This window comes from Triturus cristatus, chromosome 7, assembly GCF_964204655.1.
Source record: "Triturus cristatus chromosome 7, aTriCri1.1, whole genome shotgun sequence".
Classification (NCBI taxonomy): domain Eukaryota; kingdom Metazoa; phylum Chordata; class Amphibia; order Caudata; family Salamandridae; genus Triturus; species Triturus cristatus.
This window is the reverse complement of record NC_140590.1, coordinates 1,047,268,791-1,047,289,952: the sequence shown is the minus strand read 5'-3', so window position 1 is coordinate 1,047,289,952 and position 21,162 is coordinate 1,047,268,791. Positions and strand designations below refer to the sequence as shown.

The 21,162-nt window shown below is 47.1% G+C and overlaps 1 protein-coding gene and 1 pseudogene across 4 annotated transcripts in view; one reads left to right on the top strand and one right to left on the bottom strand.

Annotated features, from left to right (window-relative positions):
- Positions 1–21,162, bottom strand: part of LARS1 (leucyl-tRNA synthetase 1) — a 497,298-nt gene that overhangs the window by 189,304 nt on the left and 286,832 nt on the right. For all 3 annotated transcript variants that reach the window (XM_085618114.1, XM_085618113.1, XM_085618116.1), the window contains 4 exons: positions 16,830–16,895; positions 16,667–16,749; positions 1,915–2,053; positions 634–846 (listed from right to left, as the gene is read on the bottom strand). In XM_085618114.1, the coding sequence (XP_085474240.1) occupies positions 634–846; positions 1,915–2,053; positions 16,667–16,749; positions 16,830–16,895 (501 nt within the window). The remainder of the gene's footprint in view (positions 1–633; positions 847–1,914; positions 2,054–16,666; positions 16,750–16,829; positions 16,896–21,162) is intronic.
- On the top strand, positions 17,307–19,258 carry LOC146811071 (myc box-dependent-interacting protein 1 pseudogene; annotated as a pseudogene). Its single transcript, XR_014966679.1, has one exon. The product of XR_014966679.1 is annotated as a myc box-dependent-interacting protein 1 pseudogene (transcript).

Here is a 21,162-nt window from a genome sequence, read left to right as displayed (position 1 = left end):
AGACAGATCAGTGGGACTCGAGACAAGGAAGAAAAACAAAAAACAAGATCCATCAGAAACACAAAATGGAAGTATGAGCAGAAAGTAATTTTTAAACATACTAAGCAAAAAACAACAACAAAAGGAAAATGATAAGAAAATAGAATGAAAAAGTGTGCTAAAAATATTTTAGCCTACCTTCATATATATTGTGCATTCAAATAAACATTCTTGGCACTAATGAGTTAAAGATGTAAAAAAGTTAAAACAAAAAAAATGTTTAGCAATACTTACAGAGCAACATCCTGACTCTGCTACCTCAGCCCCCTTGCCCCCTATCCTGCTAACCTATACCAAGGATGGTTTTAGAAAGTATTAAGTAAAACACTTTATTTACCTCGTGTTCACAGAGCGCTGTGTCAGAACGCCACAGGGGTTTCAGCACTGAATTGCGCTATGACTCACAATTGGAAAAAATAGCTCCCCGATGCATCTGCTGGTTATCATCTGGCAACAAAGCGCTATATGCACATTTAACTACACAGTCCTCAGGCAGGGCTTAAACAAGCATAGAACCAAAGTAATTTTCATGCTGTTCTGCGTGTCGGTGATGCCCTAAACAGCAGGAGAAATGTTGTGACGAACGATGCTAACCTGTCTTCAGGCCACATGGCCACGTGATTGTAGAGGTAGTACGACAGGTGGTTCGGGACGAGGTCTTTGCCCGAAACGCGCAGGTCCACAGGGTACCAGAACTCAAACTCCTCCTTCAGCTTCTCCAGCTTCTCTCGGGCAATCCGGGTCTTGGGGAAAGGCGCATCCTTAAAGAACACGTAGTCCCAAACTTCTTTGGTCATTTGATCAGGCCTACGCCAAAAAAACAACAACAAAACCAGGGTCAGGGATAATGGTAGAAAGATACAACTTCAAGACACCAGTATATGAACAGCAGCATGTGCAACAGAGCTGTAGCTTGGCCATGTGAAGGGCCCTGTATTCGATGTATTATAGTCAACAGGTTATTGTAGATCATGCCAGGCACTACTACTACCTAGAAAAGTAAACTCTAAGATGACTCACAGCTTTAACCCTGCACGCCTGACTCAAGCTCTCCTTCTTCAAAGATTGAAAGCATGCATATCGAATTTAGTTGTTAACTCCCATCATTCAATCACACAGAGACTGCACGATTGTGATGACGGATATATACACTTACGAACATGGTGTCTCTTATGTAATTATTCAATCATTTTTGACCTGCGTTCGGATTTAATTTACTTAGAACCAACTTGAATATGGTGTTTTACTTTTACGTTGATCCAAGTTTATGACGCTGTAACACCATGGTGTTAATACATCATAAACCTGGATCACAGACATATTTCAGACAGGCAATTTTTGTACTTAAGCTCCTTCTCGTGCATTTTTATTTTATGTGTTTACACAGTGAAATTCCTGTAGCTTCTAAGCTCACCTACACGGAGAAGTGTATAAAAAAAACCATAAAATAGCAGTATGTGTTTGTGGTAACTCAGTCTTTCCCCATCAATAACAGTAAAGCATGAACATCACAATACAAGAACACTTTAATGAAACAGGTGGTTAATGGAAGTCAGCCATGCCATTTAATCAGGGATTCATTTCTTTATCTTGACTAAGAGTTGCATTTCTTTGTAAGGTGTTAATAAAATAGGGACATTAAGACAAGAATAAGACTATACTGAGTATACAAGCGATGCAATGGGCACTCCAAGAAATTACAAGTGCAGAATTCTTATACGTCTTATTTTATGTACCCACTAGATGTCACTGTTGCAGCGCGCATAGCCATAGACACCAAAAACCTGTCTACATAACGACAGTCACGAAACCAATTTTTATCACTACAACAATCACTATAAAGGAGACGGGTTTTTGGGGCGCAGTCTGCCTTACCAAATCCCTATCGGCGACGGAGCCTGCCCGCTGAGGTCATTGCCCTGCAGTAGGTGCGCCACGCAGTAGTAAGCCATGTAGATTGTGGAATCGGAGAGAGATTCAATCAACCACTGCTCGTCCCACGGCAGACGGGTACCTGCAAGAAATCCAACAAAGGCCTGAGGAGGAGTGCGCACCTGAAACTGTGGGGAGAAAATGTGACCCGCTGGTTTAGGGGTTGCAGAAGCTGTTACGGAGTTACGGATTGTTTTACTACTCTGACGCATACTGTCCTCCGGGGAAAAGTCATGGCAGACGGCCATCTTTTCAAAATTACCTCCAATAACTGTCCACCGCGGCATTACAATTCATGGAACCAGATTTCAGAAGCAGAATGTCGGCTGAATGAGTAAGCAACGTGGGATGAGTTACAAATGCATGTTTATTTTAATTTGATGTTTTTAAATAGCAATGTGCATTGGAAGGGAGGCGCGAGTTTCACAACTGCTGGGCACAAATACAGAACATACACTTTACAAAATAAGCGTTTTAAATCTGCCACAAACAGAATTTTGCGATAATCCTCAATGTTTTACTACGCGATCTGTGCAAGAGCAGCTCATCTTTTATCGGGTAGGCCTCTGCTCTGACAGTAGCTACACAAATGGATTTTTTTTTTTTTTGTTTTTTTTTTTTTGTTTGAAACCGTTTATTGCAATCTCAAATATATACAAGTATGGGCCTACAACCTTCCGGCCGGCCGCTAGAGTGACAGGAGCACCTGACAAACTTACAAAAGGGCACTTGGCGTTGCAGAGAAGTAAATCAGGAGGCATCAACAACGTGGGCCACATGACTCTAAGCCCACAATACGGTTTCATTTTATACAAACACAACAACATAGAAAAAACCACACCCGCAAGGCAACCCGCAATCGAAGGTAACCACACGTGCTCCTCAAGTGAGGGACCCCAACCGTACACAGGAGTCTAAAGAGGGGGAAGGGAAACAAGTCCAGGACTGGGGGAACTCTGTGCCCGGGGCTGGGGGAGGGGGTCAACTAGGGGGACGGAGCCGGTGAGGCAGCAGGCAGCAGTGGTGGCTCGCAGATACCCCCGCGGTAGGCGTTCCAGGGGCCCCATATTTTCACCCACGCCCCAGGCTTGCCCCTCGCCACATACACCATCTTTTCTCGGAACATGCACCAATCCATATGTTCTTTCCAGGCCGACACCGCCGGGGGCCGCTGGGATCCCCACAGTTGAGCGATGTCACGCTTAGCAATCATATATCCCAGAGTCACCCATCGCGTCTGCGGAACCGAGTAATCAGTTGGTTCCCACACATTCAGCAAGCATCTCCTCGCTTCAGGCAACAGCGCGACATGCGTAACCAGACGCAGGACCTCATGCACACCACGCCAGAATCGCTCCACCTTCGGGCATTCCCACAAAATATGCAAAAAAGTCGCCAAAGCACCACACCCACGCTTACACAACCCATCCTCTGCATAACCCATACGCAGAAGCCTTGGCCCCGTCATGTAAACCCGGAGGAGTATCTTAAGCTGGACGAAGCGAAGGCGAGCCGGTATGGCCACCTCCTTCGGAGAGGCCACCGCGGAAATCCAGTCTTCGTCGTCCAACTCCAGCCCGTCGGCAACCCAAGCCTCACGGAGGCCGGTCAGCAGGCCCGAGCGGTCATTAATCAATTTTTTGTAAATGAGGGAGATCGTGCTATCCGGAACGTGGCCATCCAGCACTCTATCCTCCAGGGGGGAAGACTCCGGGATGGAGGCGACGTCTGGGAAGACGGAGCCCAGCGCATGACGGACCTGCAAGTACCGAAAGTATTCACTGCCCTGCAGCTGATACTCCGTCTGCAGCGTCTCGAATGTTTTAAATCCCCCTCTCGTCCAGAGGTCCCCCACTTTACTGATGCCAATCGTGTCCCACTTCTCGAAGCCCTTCGAGGTCCACAGGGAGCCCAACCGCTGAGGCGCATACAACGGCGACGCCCGGGTCAAACGGTCCTTCCACCCCATAGCTGCATTGGCCGCGTGCCACACCCGCACCATGACACGCGTGGGCCCCGTCAAGCGGGGATCCGGCGCGCCAGAGTAGAGCGCTCGATTGTAGTCGCCACCGGGCAGGAGCATCTTGTCCATTTCAAATGCCGGGTTCAAGGCGGGCCCATAGAGGCCGTGATTAATTGCAGCTAGCTGGGAGGCCCAGTAATACCGCTTAATGTCCGGGAGGGCAATCCCCCCGTCATACCACGGGAGCGTCAACTTCGCCAGGGCTATACGCGGCCTCCCGTCCCAGAACAGGCGGCGCTGTAGACTCTCCACCTCACGGAAGTAGCGCGCCGGGACTAGGTCCATAGTGTTCTGGAGAGCGTACAGGAAGCGCGGCAACGACATCATCTTAAACAATGCCGCCCGGCCGAGCGGCGAAAGCGGCAGGCGCCGCCAGCGCGCGACGTCCTCCTTCAGGCGCTGGAGGGGGGGAAGCAAGTTTCGCTCGTAGCGGGCCTCCGGGTCCAGCGTGATATAGACACCCAGGTACCGAAACCCCTGCGAGGCAATCTGGATCGGACATCCCCGCGGGAGGACGGGAGCCTCCCCGGAAAGCACATAGACACATGATTTAGCCCAGTTGATGACGAGGCCTGAGTTACGGCCAAAGGAGCGCAGGACATCAACCAGGACAATCAGTGATTTGCGCGGGGAGGCTAGGTACAAAAGGATATCGTCAGCGTAGAGGGACACGCGGTCCTCATACTCGGGGGTCCAACGGAGACCACGGATGGAAGGGTGCCACCGCAGCCACTCCGCCAGGGGTTCCAAGGCCAATGCAAACAGGAGCGGCGACAAGGGGCAACCCTGTCGCGTGCCCCGTCCCAGCGCGAACGGGGCAGAGACTCGCCCATTCACTACCACCTGTGCTAACGGGCCCGAGTACAACAATTTGACCCAGCTGATGAATCCCGGTCCAAATCCAAATTTCGCCAGCATCGCCCAAATGTATGGCCATTCGAGCGTGTCAAACGCCATGGTGGCGTCTAAGGACGCCAAGATGGCCGGCTCCCGCACAAACGGAACACGCGCGAGCACCCCGTGCAAGCGCCGCAGATTGAGGGCCGTGTTACGATGGGGGATAAAGCCAGACTGGTCTTGGTGGACCAAATCGCCCACCACGCCGACCAGCCGGTTGGCGAGCACCTTGGCAAGGATTTTGGGCTCCGCATTCAAGAGCGAGATAGGCCGATAGGAGGTAACCCGGTCTCGGGGTTTCCCCTCCTTGTGGATCACCACGATTGTAGCCAGACGTTGGTCCGGCGGGAGGGAGCCCCGCGAGTGGGCCGCCAGGAACATCGCGCGGAGGTGGGGTGCCAGTACGTCCGGTCGCAGCTTATACAACTCGATAGGGATGCCGTTCGGGCCCATGGCCTTGCCAGATGCGACCGAGCGTATAGCGAGGGCAATTTCGTCCGAGGTAGGAGCAGCATCCGACTCCCTGTCCCCCACCGAAAGGGAGGGCAGCGCGATATCTCGAAGCAGGGCATGAGAATCCACCTCCGAGCAGGGAGAAACCGGGGAATACACCTCGCGGAAATAATCCGCGAAGCAAGAGACAATGTCTTCTGGCTCGGTGACACGTACACCATCCATCCTCTCAATCAGCGGAACCACACGACTCGCTCTCTCCTTTTTATCCAACCACGCAATCAATTTACCAGCCTTATCACCCACATCATACAGTCGCCCCTGTTGCTCTCTACTGAGGCCCCTGGCTGCCTCCGTGACGAGGGCCCTATAGGCCGCTTGCTTAAGGTGTATAACATGCAGTGCAGCATCCGTCACCCCACTCCCCAAATCACCCTCTAGTTCAGTAATTTCGGCCTCCACTCGGGTCACCTCTTCCTGCTCGCGCCTCCGGGCATGGGATATGAAGGAGAGGGCCTCCCCCTAATAACTGTCTTGAAGGCCTCCCAGAGGGAGATAGCCGAAGGGACAGACCCCACATTCTCCTCAAAATACCGCTGCAAGGATTTAATCAGGTCAGCACGAATAGTGGGGTCGCGCAGGTACCAGGCATTAATTGGAGCTACCCTGCCCTCCCCCCTCGGGAGGACACCAAAGTGCAACAGGAGCGGGGAGTGATCTGAAATACCCCGCGCCAGATGGCGCACCTCTCCCACCCTCCCAGCATAGGCCGCAGGCACAAGGATATGGTCAAGCCGCGAGAGGCTACCATGGGCACCCGAATGGAAGGTGTATTGCAGCTGCGTGGGATGTTTTAAGCGCCAGCAGTCCACCAATCCCAATGTATCTAAGAGGCCGGACAGCCACGCCTGCGCCCGGGGGAGGTCCCTAGGGGGGTGACGATCCATAGTTCCAGAAACCACCGCATTGAAATCCCCCCCAACCACCAGAAGCCCCCCCGGAAGGTCAAGGAGGAGGCGCCCCAGGTCCGCAAAAGTGGTGGACTGTAGCCCCGGTGGGACATACACTGAAACAAAGACAACCACTTTGCCCTCCATTCTCCCCACCAAGGCAGTGTAGCGTCCCCTCTCATCATGGCGCACCTCATCTATTTCCAGCGGGAGCGAGTTCTTAACCATGATGCCCACCCCCCGCGAGCCAGACGTGAAGCCCGAGTGGGCCACCAAACGATAGCCACGCCGATTCATGGCACAAAAGGAATTACCAATAAGGTGTGTCTCCTGCAGAAAGACCACATCTGGCGAAATTCGTTTCAGATACTGCAGGACCACACCTCGCTTAATCCTATCCCCCAGTCCATTAACGTTCCAAGACAACAAAGTCAAATCCCTACCCCCCATCACATACAGAAGCCATCATTCGTCCCCCCGAGAGCACCTCAAAAACACCAATACAGTAAAGGGTTTGCCTTGCGGTAAAAACGAACAACACCCCACCCCCAACCCACCCGTCCCAACAGAACTCCCCCCTCCCTGCACCCCTGCATGAGCCCAAACAGCCCCCCCAAAGTGCAGTGTGCCTGTCGCCCCATAGATGAAAACACTAACTAGTCCCCCAGAGGAGGAGGGAAAGCCCCCAAGAGACCCCGTACGACCTCCACGGGAGGGGAACTTACACAATCAGTCAATGATGACAATAATGTTGTCCAGAGCAAGGCCTACTTTTAGTCCCTCAGTCCTGATCCGGCAAGCCCTCCCCACCAACCACGCCCCCCCCCACCCCCCCCCACCCCCCGGCCCCGATCCCCGGGCAAAGTGTCCAACCAGTCCCCGGCCGCCTCGGGACGATCAAAAAAGTGCGTGCGGCCATCCACCTCTACCCTCAACTTCGCTGGAAAAAGCATCGCATACTTGAGGTTCAGGTCCCGTAGGCGACGTTTGACTCCGAGAAAACTCAGTCTCTGCTTCTGGACCGCCGGAGTAAAATCAGGATAGAAGTTGACGTCCATATTGTCGAGTCTGACCGGTCCTTGTTGCCTAGAAGTCTGCAGGATAGCGTCTCTGTCCCGAAAGTTGAAGATCCGGGCAATGAGAGGCCTCGGAGGGGCTCCGACCTTAGATCTCCCTCCGGGGACCCTGTGGGCACGTTCCACTGCGAAGAGTTTACTCAGCCCCCGGGGCTGGAGACGGGTGAGGATCAGGTCCTCCACAAACAGATCCGCCGCCTCCTCCTCACGTCCCTCCGGCACCCCGACAATGCGAACATTGTTCCTCCGGGCCCGACCCTCGGAATCTTCCAGTCGACGATCCATCAGGGCGCTCGCCTGGCCCAGTCGGCGCACCTCCTTTTGGAGGGCCGCCACGTCCGTTGTGAGGCCCGAGGTGGTGTGGGCCAAAGAGTCAACCCGGTCATTCGTCTTGGACAGGTCGGCCCTCACCAGGCCCACATCCACGAGGACCGAGTCAATCTTTTGCGCCAGAGTGTCAAAGCGCTGGTCAACTGAGGCCTTCATCTCGGCGATGGCGCCCATGACGTCCCGGAGGGTCAGATCCGCGGGCAGAGCAGGAGCATCAGTCGGGCCAACAGGGGACCTACGCGGCGCCTCTGGAGAGCCTTTCTGGAGGGTGTAGCGGTCCATGCTGTTAGACTGAGGGGCTGCGCCACGGCGGGTCGATTTCACCTTTGCCCGGTCGCCATCTTGTTTCGTGGACATGGCTCCAGTCCCCAAATCGTGCCAATCTCCTTGAAAGGGGCTGACAAACCAGTTCACGGGCTCCGGGGGAGGGCGTCCACGGCTCCGAAGGGCGGATCACAGCTGGCGGGCCGGCGGGGCACCCCGATGAAGCCACACCACCGCACGCCGCCTCGCGACCCTACCTCGCTTGGCAGCAAGGAGGGCGCGAAAGTGAAAGTGCGGGGTACGCGAATCGCCCAGCCTCGCCCGCCGCTGTTGTTCACTTTGTCTCCGGATCGCCCCACAACTCCAATCCGGGGGGCCGGCGTGGAGAAGGCCGCAAACCTCAATCGATGCTCCCGCCGGTGTCCGAGGTCCGATTTGGAAACGGAAAACGGGTGGCACCTCAGCTCGGTCTCACGAACACAGTCCCCTCGTCTAGGACAGGATATGGTCAGGATTTATGCAGGAGGTCGCGGAGGTCCTCGGGAGCCTCGCACCTACGCGGCCACCTTGGTTGCGCGCTAGGCTCCTCCCAAAAAAAAAATGGATTATTTCTTAAAATAAATTACATAGAGCCATATGTACTAAATTAGGATTCACAAAAAGTGGTTGCAATCTGCTCACCAATTTTTTGCAAAATCCTATGGTATTTCGTGAACCTTCCAATGTATTAATAGGCCGGTTCACAAAATACTGAAAACTAATCGGTCGCAATTCTACTTAGGTCATAAATATTAGGGCCATATGTATCAAGCAACATTGTGATCGCAAATGTCGAAATTCGCTGACTTTCGGCGTTTGCGATCGCAATTTTGCTTAGTGGTATGTATGAGGCAAATCTGCGTGCAAAATAAGGAATTGCAAAATTTGCGATTCATTATTTTGCGATTGCATTTAAGGAATCACACCCAGTCAACAGATCTGGGTTTGATCCATCACCGTTCTTTAGCCCACTCTGCCACCCCAGTTCAGACATGGCCATATGCAAATCAGTCTGACCCTGTGCCTCATGGGAACAGTCCAGCCCGAACTGCCAAGCCATGTCTTCCCTGGACCGGAAACAAGCTTCCTGGGACCGGTTTCTGGCATTTCAGCCGTCTTCAGCCAGGCTTGCTTGAATCCAGTGGCAAAGTGAGCAAGGGACTCACGTCTGAGCATACCCTGCCAACTTATGGCGAACAAAGCGGTACAAAAGAGGGTGGTGATGGACGGAGCATCAGAACCAATCAAACACTCACACCCAGTCAACAGATCTGGGTTTGATCCATCACCGTTCTTTAGCCCACTCTGCCACCCCAGTTCAGACATGGCCATATGCAAATCAGTCTGACCCTGTGCCTCATGGGAACAGTCCAGCCCGAACTGCCAAGCCATGTCTTCCCTGGACCGGAAACAAGCTTCCTGGGACCGGTTTCTGGCATTTCAGCCGTCTTCAGCCAGGCTTGCTTGAATCCAGTGGCAAAGTGAGCAAGGGACTCACGTCTGAGCATACCCTGCCAACTTATGGCGAACAAAGCGGTACAAAAGAGGGTGGTGATGGACGGAGCATCAGAACCAATCAAACACTCACACCCAGTCAACAGATCTGGGTTTGATCCATCACCGTTCTTTAGCCCACTCTGCCACCCCAGTTCAGACATGGCCATATGCAAATCAGTCTGACCCTGTGCCTCATGGGAACAGTCCAGCCCGAACTGCCAAGCCATGTCTTCCCTGGACCGGAAACAAGCTTCCTGGGACCGGTTTCTGGCATTTCAGCCGTCTTCAGCCAGGCTTGCTTGAATCCAGTGGCAAAGTGAGCAAGGGACTCACGTCTGAGCATACCCTGCCAACTTATGGCGAACAAAGCGGTACAAAAGAGGGTGGTGATGGACGGAGCATCAGAACCAATCAAACACTCACACCCATCACCACCCCCTTTTGTACCGCTTTGTTCGCCATAAGTTGGCAGGGTATGCTCAGACGTTGAGTCCCTTGCTCACTTTGCCACTGGATTCAAGCAAGCCTGGCTGAAGACAGCTGAAATGCCAGAAACCGGTCCTAGGAAGCTTGTTTCCGGTCCAGGGAAGGCATGGCTTGGCAGTTCGGGCTGGACTGTTCCCATGAGGCACAGAGTCAGACTGATTTGCATATGGCCATGTCTGAACTGGGGTGGCAGAGTGGGCTAAAGAACGGTGATGGATTAAACCCAGATCTCTTGACTGGGTGTGAGTGTTTGATTGGTTCTGATGCTCCGTCCATCACCACCCCCTTTTGTACCGCTTTGTTCGCCATAAGTTGGCAGGGTATGCTCAGACGTTGAGTCCCTTGCTCACTTTGCCACTGGATTCAAGCAAGCCTGGCTGAAGACAGCTGAAATGCCAGAAACCGGTCCTAGGAAGCTTGTTTCCGGTCCAGGGAAGGCATGGCTTGGCAGTTCGGGCTGGACTGTTCCCATGAGGCACAGAGTCAGACTGATTTGCATATGGCCATGTCTGAACTGGGGTGGCAGAGTGGGCTAAAGAACGGTGATGGATTAAACCCAGATCTCTTGACTGGGTGTGAGTGTTTGATTGGTTCTGATGCTCCGTCCATCACCACCCCCTTTTGTACGGCATGAAACTGGACAAAGGACATAGGAATATCCTCCCCCCTGTCCAGACCCTCCCCTGGATGGGTTCCCTGAATAGTCCGAACCCTTTTCTTAGGGTACTTATGGGCTTACCGGAGGGTGGGTACCTAGATTAGTCGTGGGACAAGATAAAATTCAGACACCACTTCTAGTTCTTCCGTCTGGGCACTCTGGACTTCGTTTGGGCTCGACTTCGTCCCCGTTTCAACATGCTGCATTGTCTGTGCCTGTGCACCACACAGGAACCTTCCAAGGCCTGTGGGCATCCAAGACAACTGAAGGAATCTCCCTTGAAGTGAAGGAGTCACTTCCCTGCATTCACAGGAACCGCAACTAAGCTGACTGGTAGGCTTATCCTGAGCTCCTACGGACTCCGAAACATTCTGCAACACAGGTCATGGTTCTCCACAGCTCTAGAGGCCTGCCCTGCACTCTCACCAAGTTTGAGGCCAGTATCCCACGTGGGAGCTGCAGGAACCGAACCCCTGTGCACTGCATCGACTTGCAGTTGCAAAGGCTTGTTGACTTCCTTTCACCAAGATCTTCGGGCTCCAAGTGGCCCCACCCTCAAGCATCTTCAGTGAATAAAGTCTTCGTTCACATTGCATCATTTGCACTGTGGCCTGCATCTTTTGGTGAGTCGCCCAAGGTCCTCGTATGACTCCAGTGCCTCCGGCCTGTGGGTCCAGTTGAGGATCACCATTGTTTCTGTTAGGCTCTCCTGATTGCTCGGGGCCTGCCCTGACTCCCCTGCTTGTGGTGAGTCTCCTGGACCTTGCTGGTCCCGACATTGCACCTTCTTCTACTTCTGCGTTGGTTGTATTTGCCAATGCTTGTTGGTGCTCCCGCCGGACACAGACCCCCTCAACACTCGACATCCGACGTGGGACACCTTGTGCACGCTTCCTGGTGTTAGTCAGCGTCGCCTGGTCCTCACAGCTGCAGAGTCAAAGTCATCGTCAGCGCTCCTGCAATTCCCGACATTGGTGGGCATTCGTCTCCAAATCGCCTGGTCAGCCCTGAGTGACATTCTGACCCCTCTCCTTGCAGGTACCTCTCAACTAGAATCCACCTTCGGATTCCACCGAACACTTTCTCCTTCAGTAGCATCACTTTCCTGAAGTCCTCCATTGGGTTCGAAAGGCGGTTTCCGACACCTATGCACTCTGCTTCCCTGGTGTAGGTAAAGTGCGTACTAGGGTATCCACGGGTTGGGTGGCTCTCCAACCTTTTGTCTTCGATGGGGTTTCTTTATGGTCCACTGGTAAGGGTCCTTAATCTTTAAAATTCCAACCACGACTTACACGTTGATTTGTACGGAGCACACAGTCGTGTTTCCACACTGCACACACTCTCCATAGGGTTCCTAGTCACTCACCTTGGGTGGTTCCTTGGGTCCTCAGCACTTCTACGCCCTTTCGACATTGTCTTGATCAGAGTCGTGGTTCTTATACCACTTTCTTAGTATATGATTTGGCTTCCCCCCCCCCCCCCCCCGGTCCAATATGTATATGTGATTTCTAGGCAAAGTATTGTGTGCGTTGTGCACATCTCCGGGCTTGAGATATTTGTATGTGTTAGAGAGTATTATATAATAAATACATATTTTTATAAATACCTTGTGAGCTTCTTTTTCACTTAATCTATACATATAAGATTGCATTCTGGTAAAACAAACTGCTTTAAACTGCTTCTGGACTAAGCCTGAAGGCTGCTCCAAACAGCTACCACTTAGAGAGCTTTCTAAGGTTGTCGAAGACCTCTTAAATCACCATGAGGGGTGTCTGGACTGGTGCAGGGTACCACTTACGTAAGTGGAAATCATATACCAGGCCAGATTCGCACAACAGATCCCTCTGGATTCTTGCAATTCCAACATCTATTTCATACCAGATCTTATCTTGGTAGGTATTTCACTTAATCCTCATATCACACACAGTCATGGTGCAAGTGGTTCACTGATAGAATATCGATGTCACAAACATCAATGTTCTAAATATCGAGAAAAACATATCGACTGCAAAAATATCGACCCCCATACCGTAACAGGTAAGTACAAAAATATCGACTCCAAAATATCGAGGTAAGAAATATAGTTGTAAAAAATATAGATTAAAGAAATACATATAAAATAAAATAATATAGGTTACATATATTAAATACTATTATTTTTCACAAAATAAATTACATTTAATATACATTTTAACTAGATATAGCAAACAAATATATAAGCACACAATTTATACATATATTTACTTGAAAATAATTCATCAACTTATCTTTGTTTAATTTTTAAACTTTAAAATTATATAACAATATATATATATTTTAAAATAAAACATTCTATAATAAATTAAAATATTAAACTATTAAAAAAAATGTAAACTAGCATTTCCCAATACAATAAGTGCAACAGTAAGGAAAGTGTTAGCGGAGGGATGAAATTTACTATTCCAACTCCAGTGAGTGCAGTAGTAGGGAAAATGTTGGTTAGCGAATGGGGTAAAAATTACTATTCCCACTCCAGTGAGTGCAACAGTAGGGAAAGTGTTGGATAGCGGAGGGATGAAATTTACTATTCCAACTCCAGTGACTGCAATAGTAGGGAAAATGTTGGATAGCGGAGGGGTAAAAATTACTATTTCCACTCCAGTGACTGCAACATTAGGGAAGTGCTGGATAGCAGAGAATCAAAAATTACTAATAACACTTAAACAGTTGAAAAAACCCAAAATATTACAAAATGTAAAAAATCATTAAAAAAATAATATTAAAAAATATGCATTTTAATATAGTTAATATAAAAAGAACACAATATTAATTACATATAACAAAAAACCTACAAATATATAAAATAAATTAATACATTTATAAAAAATCTAAAAGTAGCAAATATTTACAAATTATTTAAACGATAAATGCATTTATTTTATTTCATACCCTATAACACCACAACAAATAAAACACGAACATTTTTCATTACATTTATTTACATAATCAATTAAAAAACATCTCATTAATAAAAAAATAAAAATAAACATTGAGTAGACAAGATTTAACACTAATAGCTACTACACACACCTAAATTAAAACATAAAATAATAAAAACACAATTGAATATTATTTTTTAAAGAAAAAACTATTACTATTAACTAATAATTAACAAAATTGTATTTATTACCCACCCTTTACCCCTTTAAAAGTAAAAACAAAACACAAAAAAAAAAATTTACCCAAAAGAAATATCAAATAAGTAACTATATATTAATTAGACACACATTAATTCCCACCCTTTACTAATGTAAATGCAGCACACACAAACTTAATTACACAATTACCATAATTAATTCTCAATTAAGATTAATTTACAACTCATTAATCAATTAAAAATCATTTACTCCCCACCCTTTACACCTATAAAAACTACCACACATATAATTAATTACATAATTACCAAAATTACAAATTAAAATTAACAATCAATTATTAATTCATAAATTAAAAATTAATTTCTTTCCGCCATTTACACCCATTAACACATCACACACCTAAAATTAATTACACAATTACCATAATTACCAATTCATTAATTAAAATTAACAACCAAATATGAATTAATAATAAATTAATCCACACATTTAACATTAACATGTCAATTAAACAAATATTAATAAATAAAAATTAATCAATAAATGTAATATAATTAAATGACTTCCCATCTATTCCCCTATAAACCCCAAACCCGCTACGGAACTAAAAGCAGAATTCAAATAAAAAAAATAAAAAAATACATTTCATATAACTAAATTACTCCCCACCCTATTCCCCTATAAACCCAAAACCCGCTACGGACAACTAAAAGAGCAAAATTCAAATAAAAAAAATTAATAACTACTAAAAATGTAACATATATTAAAAAATACAAACAAATCTAATACAAAAAACATATATCACATACATATAAAATATTGCGAAAATGCATACTAATACAAAACAATATTTTTAACTATATTTTTGCAAACCATATTAAACACTGATATTTTAAACAAAGCGATATTTCTTACCTTAAGTCGATATTCTTGACCATGATATTCTTGCTGTTGATATTCCTCACCCATGATATTAATGACTCGATATTTGTGCAACTCTATTTTTTGTACTCGATATTCTGTCGCTGCACTGGTGCAAGTGCAGCTTACTACAGAGAGATAATACTTCTAGACCTTACTCTTACTGTGGAGTGCTACAAGGAAGGTGAGTCCGAGATTTCATGATACAAGGGAAAACATACCACAACTAGAAGAAGGTTCAAGTAATGACTGACGTAATGGATAGGGGAGGCTAGAGAAAGCTGGGATCTCTCAAGTATTACATTTTTTATTTTTTTTATTTTTTTTTATTGTTTTCAAAACAGTTAAAACAATAAGACACTGAAACAGACCTTGCGCACAGATCCTTTGACAAATCATCACCCAAATGCACAATCCCACAACCAACCCCAGTTCTACTGCACTGATAGAGACAATGGCTCCCCCTCCCCACAGCCCCGTAGGCCATCTCAACAATCCGAATCGGAGGAGTCCTCATCTGAAAGCGGTGGTGGGTCGCATATTCCTCCCCTATACTGGTTCCATGCCCCCCAGACCTTGGCCCACTTGCGCCTGATAAATACTGATCGCTCAGCGAACATGGCTGCATCCATATCTCTCCTCCATACGGTCAGCAACGGCACCCAATTATTACATTTTTTAGAACCACCAACACCTTCTAGCTTCCTTCGTGTTCTGACATTCACAGCATTAGCATTATCTAAGAATAAAATATGGCAGGTTGACTGAGCAGAGGCTTTCCTTCATCTTCTCTGCTCTGAGCCAGAATACTAAAATTTGATTAAGACGGAAGTCCACTTTGAACACAAGACGAAAATTTGGGGCAACAGGTTCAGGATACTGAAATGTTTAAAAGTTCCTACAGACTCCCCAATAAGGGAGAGGTAACTGTGGTCTGTTAGCTTTTTCTTGGTGGTATGCCTCTGCGCCCATATGTCATTCAAGGCAAGAAATGTTAATTTTTTGTGCTTATGGCAAAGTATGCGGTCCTTATAATACCCTTATTGTGGACATTTCAAACTACAACTTTAACAGCCATGATGGCGGCAGCTACAATTGGCTTTTAAATATGTTATTCCTAGTGCCCTGTATGGGACATAAGTCGTGTAGTCCTCATCAATCCTGGGTCTAACACTGGCCATCCCAACACTTCTCACTCGGTAGACTGCCATAAGCAGATCTATGGAAAGACCTCTATATTTGGAGTCAATACACCTCATAGAGTTAAAGACTTTGGTTCATCTGAAACAACAGAGCCCATGTGATTGTGCCATTTACATGAAGGAGCCATTATTAAGCATAGATATTTGAAAGCGGAACCTCTTAGAAATGTAATTGTTCAAACAACTTGTAATTCAAATGAAATTATTAGGAAATACAGAGACATGCGAAAAATAGTAAGGAGGGACAGGAGCAAAAAAAAAAAAAAAAGGATACAGTATGTTAAAATCTGGCAGGGACAAAATGTGAATGGTATGGGGGAGTGTTAAGAAATGAAAAGAGGACAGGGAACCCTCTAAACCCTGTTGGAAGTGAAAAGGAGACAGGCTGGAAAAGGATGATTACCAATGAATGAAGAGACAAATATAAGGGGGGCAAACTGACAAGAGGATAATGAGATGTGTAATCTCTGCCCACTTTAATTTTTAAAAAGCGTTTTAACCAAATGCGTATTCTAACCAATGAGCATGTCCACGGAAATGGCATTTTGAGACTGAAACCATCTGCAATGCATCAGATTAATTTTAATTTATTGGAATTTAAACTAAGTACAGAGCAGTTAACTAACACAAGAGTGATGTAGTTCCATAGTTGAAAGAAAAAACCTGGCCTGCATAGTGTGGCAGATCACAGCAACCCCAAAGGCCAGCTGATTTACAATATACTCACAATTATCAAAAGTCAAAAGACATGCCGATACCTACCCAACCCATACGTTCTGGAGCAGGCATGCTCTTGAAGCCAATCTAGAGATGCCTCAAAGTTCCTCCGCGTTTCATCACAAAATCTGTGAAATAAAAGTATAGTTACTGCACAGTTATAGTAACTTTAACCCACGGAAACTCACACTTTGACATATTAGCTTACGTCTCTACACTTTTCAGCCATTCAGAGGTTTGCTTCTTCCAGTTTTTCTCACCATAGTCCAGGTACCTAGGGGATGGTAAGAATAGTTTCAATGACAAAAAAACGATTAGGACAGGCAATCTGTTCAGACACAAAATATAGATATGCACTAAATAAACTTAGTTTTTGGTGCCGAAAAATAACACACAATGTAATATTGCATTACTATCATATCAGTCAGCGAGTGTTAGAATGTTTTCTCATAGATTTTTTTCATTGAAATATATTCTCTATTTGCAGTTAGAAAAATACATAAAACGCAGGTTGACTGACCCCTTTTTATATGTTGAACTTATTGGCTTACAATGTGCCTTCGACAACATTCCCAGATGTCTCTAGCAAATTCTTACAAGAAGGAGGAGTACCACCAGATCGTCTAAATATTCTGATAAGATTACATCTTAATAACCCTGAGACTTTTTTTTTTTTTTTTCTCTCTGTCCCTTTAAAGGCTGTGTCCTGCTGGTGGAGGCGGTGCTCTGCGGCTCATTGTTTTCTCTCCATTGGGCTCCTCTTCCCGTGTCTCCCCTTCTCCTTGCCTGCCCCGCCTCGCGCCCCTCAGGTCCCCCCCCCCTAACTCAGCGTCTCTTAGGACTCTCCATCTTCAGTGCGCTGTGACACGGACGGCAAGATGGCTGAGATGGGCGGAAAGGGAGTGAGTGCGGGCAAGATCGCCAGCAACGTGCAGAAGAAGCTTACTCGAGCGCAAGAGAAGGTGCTTCAAAAGCTGGGCAAAGCAGATGAAACCAAGGATGAGCAGTTCGAGCAGTGTGTGCAGAACTTTAATAAGCAGCTGACGGAAGGAAGCAAGCTTCAGAAGGACCTGAGGACCTACTTGACTTCTGTGAAAGCAATGCACGAGGCCTCCAAGAAACTAACGGAATGCTTGCAGGAGGTTTATGAGCCTGAATGGCCAAGGAGAGACGACGCAAACAAAATTGCAGAGAACAGTGACCTTCTTTGGACGGACTATCACCAGAAGCTTGTTGACCAGGCTCTGCTGACTATGGACACCTACCTTGGGCAGTTTCCAGATATCAAGACTCGCATTGCTAAACGGGGACGCAAGCTGGTGGATTACGACAGCGCGAGGCATCACTTTGAGTCCCTGCAGAGTGCGAAGAAGAAAGACGATGCCAAAATTGCAAAGGCGGAGGAAGAGTTACTAAAAAGTCAAAAGGTCTTCGAGGAAATGAATACAGATCTGCAGGAGGAGCTGCCTTCACTGTGGAACAGTCGTGTTGGTTTCTACGTCAACACATTCCAGAGTATTGCCGGTCTAGAAGAGAACTTCCACAAAGAAATGAGCAAGTTGAATCAGAACCTTAATGAAGTTATGGTGAACCTGGAAAAAGAGCAGGGATCGATTGTAACCAATACTTCCCCAGTGAAGGCACAACCCAGTGAGACGGGCTCTGTAAAAGTAGGCAAACCCCCCTCGCTTCCTTTAGACGGCTCACCGCTCACCAGCCCAGAGGCCAAGACTGCCAACCACAAGCCCGAGGAGGACCTTCCAGCTGCCGTCACCCCATCTGCCCCCGCAGCTCCTGCCACCCTTGGAGAAGTACCCGCAGTCACACTAACCAAGTCACCATCGCAGCTGAGAAAAGGTCCGCCAGTCCCGCCGCCTCCCAAACATACCCCGTGCAAGGACTTCCAGCAGGAGAACATCCTCAGCCTGTTTGATGACAATTTTGTGCCCGAGATAAGTGTGACAACCCCATCTCAGCCAGTGGAGGACGTGCCTGCGAGTAGAGAAGCAACTGGACTGTAAGCTACAGAACCCAGCACCTCTGATGTAGTGCAGCCAAAAGCTGACACCACCACTCCAGAACCTGCTACACCTAAGAGCTCCCTGCCTGCTGTTGTTGTTGAGACTTTCCCAGCCACTGTGAACGGTACTGTGGAAAGCAGTGCACCTGCACACAGGACTGACATGCCCCCTGGATTCCTCTACAAGGTTAGGGCCCAGCATGACTATGCAGCAACTGATGGAGATGAGCTTGACCTGAAAGCAGGCGATCTAGTTCTGGTGATTGAGATTGATAACCCTGAAGAGCAAGATGAAGGTTGGCTAATGGGCGTGAAGGAAAGCGACTGGCAGCAGAATAAAGACCTTGAGCAGAATCGGGGTGTCTTTCCAGAGAACTTTACAGAAAAGGTCCTGTGAAGGCCACCGGAGAGGTCACGTTTCTCTGTGGGAAATGAAGCAAGTTTTCTGTGAAAATGTAATATTCGCCAACAACAAATAAAGGCGAACCTGAGGCAAAAAGTCATCGTAAGGGCAAAGGGCCTCTCTCCGAAGCAACTTCTAAAAAAGAAAACGACCCATCAGAGGAAAATTGAATAAAACAAACACAAAAATAAAGTTTAACACATTGTGCCCCTTCCCTCCTCTCCTTCAAGTTGGCCAGCATTCCCTCGCCGAGGCTCTCCACCTCAATGTGCTTCCTTGATTTTCATATCTCTGTTGGATCATTGGGTTGCCCTCTTGTTGTTTCTTGCAAAACTGTTACCTGTGGCCCTGAAGCTTCAGGGCATGAAAGTATTGCTGATCCACACCACCTGCAGCGCAGGTTGATGTGCTTTGTACGTCCTAGGTCACAGCCAAAGGCGGCTCCTACCCCCTAAAAAGATTCCAAATGCGTATTTTACCAGAGTTAGACTTACATCAAGCAAATCATCATTATTTTAAACCTACAGGGATGTAACCGTGTTTCTGCAACTATATTGTGTGTGTGTGTGTGTGTGTGTGTGTGTGCGCGTGTATTTTTCCCCCTGTTTCAATATGTAATGGACTGTGATTTTATACTGTAAAACCAAGTGACCTGCGAGTGTGTATTTGAGTGACTTAAGCCACCTGTTGCTCTTCAAGCCTTGGAGCCAAAGTTCTTCTTGCCAGTGGAAATTACATGCTCTTCATTTGGGAGACCCAATACTGTTATTCTCCCTTGTTATTGAAATGAAATAGCAATGCTATATTACATAGTGGGAGAGAGACTAGAGGACAAATCTTAATATTTCCAGGAAGTGTAGGCAATTGTGCTTGTCAAGTTCAGAAACCTCATGGGCGTGGTTTAGGGATTTGTTTCTCCCAGAGTCTTGATAGATTTCTGCTGTGTATACAGTAGTGCGTAGAGAGCAAGGATCAGAACCACCTTTTCAGTCAGCCAAACACACAAAATGGAGCATTCTGCCACATCTGCTCAGTGACCTCTGGTATCTGCTCTTGGCAACCATGCAGCACTCCGTGAAATGTTCTGATGGTTACTGTTTGGAAGTAAGGCGGTCGCTTTAAAATATAGCCCTCGCACCTCATCCTCGAGGCTGGTTCAAATGGTTTTTCTTCCATAGGTATCTTAAAGTGTAGAGTAACAGTGACAATGTTCACAGAAATGCACCACCAAACCATCAGCTTAGAGAAATCACCAACTGTCTCACAGTAATGACTGCTATCAAAGGTCCTCTTCCTAACTGTGCAGTTCGAGTTGTGGATTCATCATTTTTTTGCTGATGACAAATGTTGACAAAGTATTTAAAAAGCCATTCCTTTTGTGAAAACGTGCCTCAAGTACTGTTGGACAACTCATTTACTACAGACAAAATTGTTTCTTGCTCTGAATTGAGAAACATTTTGCTTTGTGCCTCTTCAGTGCGGTTTGCACAGAGGGGAGTCATGTTCTTAAGGATGCATGTTTGTGGTACTGATGGAGGAGCAGTCTATTTCAGATAGAACCTTATCTTGTTGACAAGGAAATCCCTCTTCATTGATCTGCTACTCCTGGTTCTGTATAGGTAAGCTTGCTTCCTTAGGCAGGCATACTTACTGTTAGTAAGAGCGAGAGCGCACCTTGCTTTCGGCACTGGTGCTGCTTTTTCTGGTTGTGAGGGCCACCTTCCTTCTTTGAGTTGGACGTGCTTCTCGTATGAGGTGAATGCCATCATCTGTTGTGCAGCAATACTTCTTCTTCTGGAAAGGGGCAGATAACCGTGTTGAGCTATGTGCAATGATTACAAACTCTGACCTGACAATATCACAAGCAACTCAGCCCGTTCCTAATGTACAAAATTGGGAAAATACATTTTTCTAAAGATAAAAAGCAAGAGCACTGACAGCCTTACTATGTAGAAGACTTGAGTTAAGAAAGTAGTCAGTTGTCTTGGGGAACAGTGAGTTTTTGAAGGTCCTTTATTGCTGGTAATGATTTTGACCAGTGCTGAATGGCTGCTTCTAAATGCTCTTCACTCCCTAACTGTAGGTGTTGTACTTGCCAGGACTTGAAGTTTATTTGCA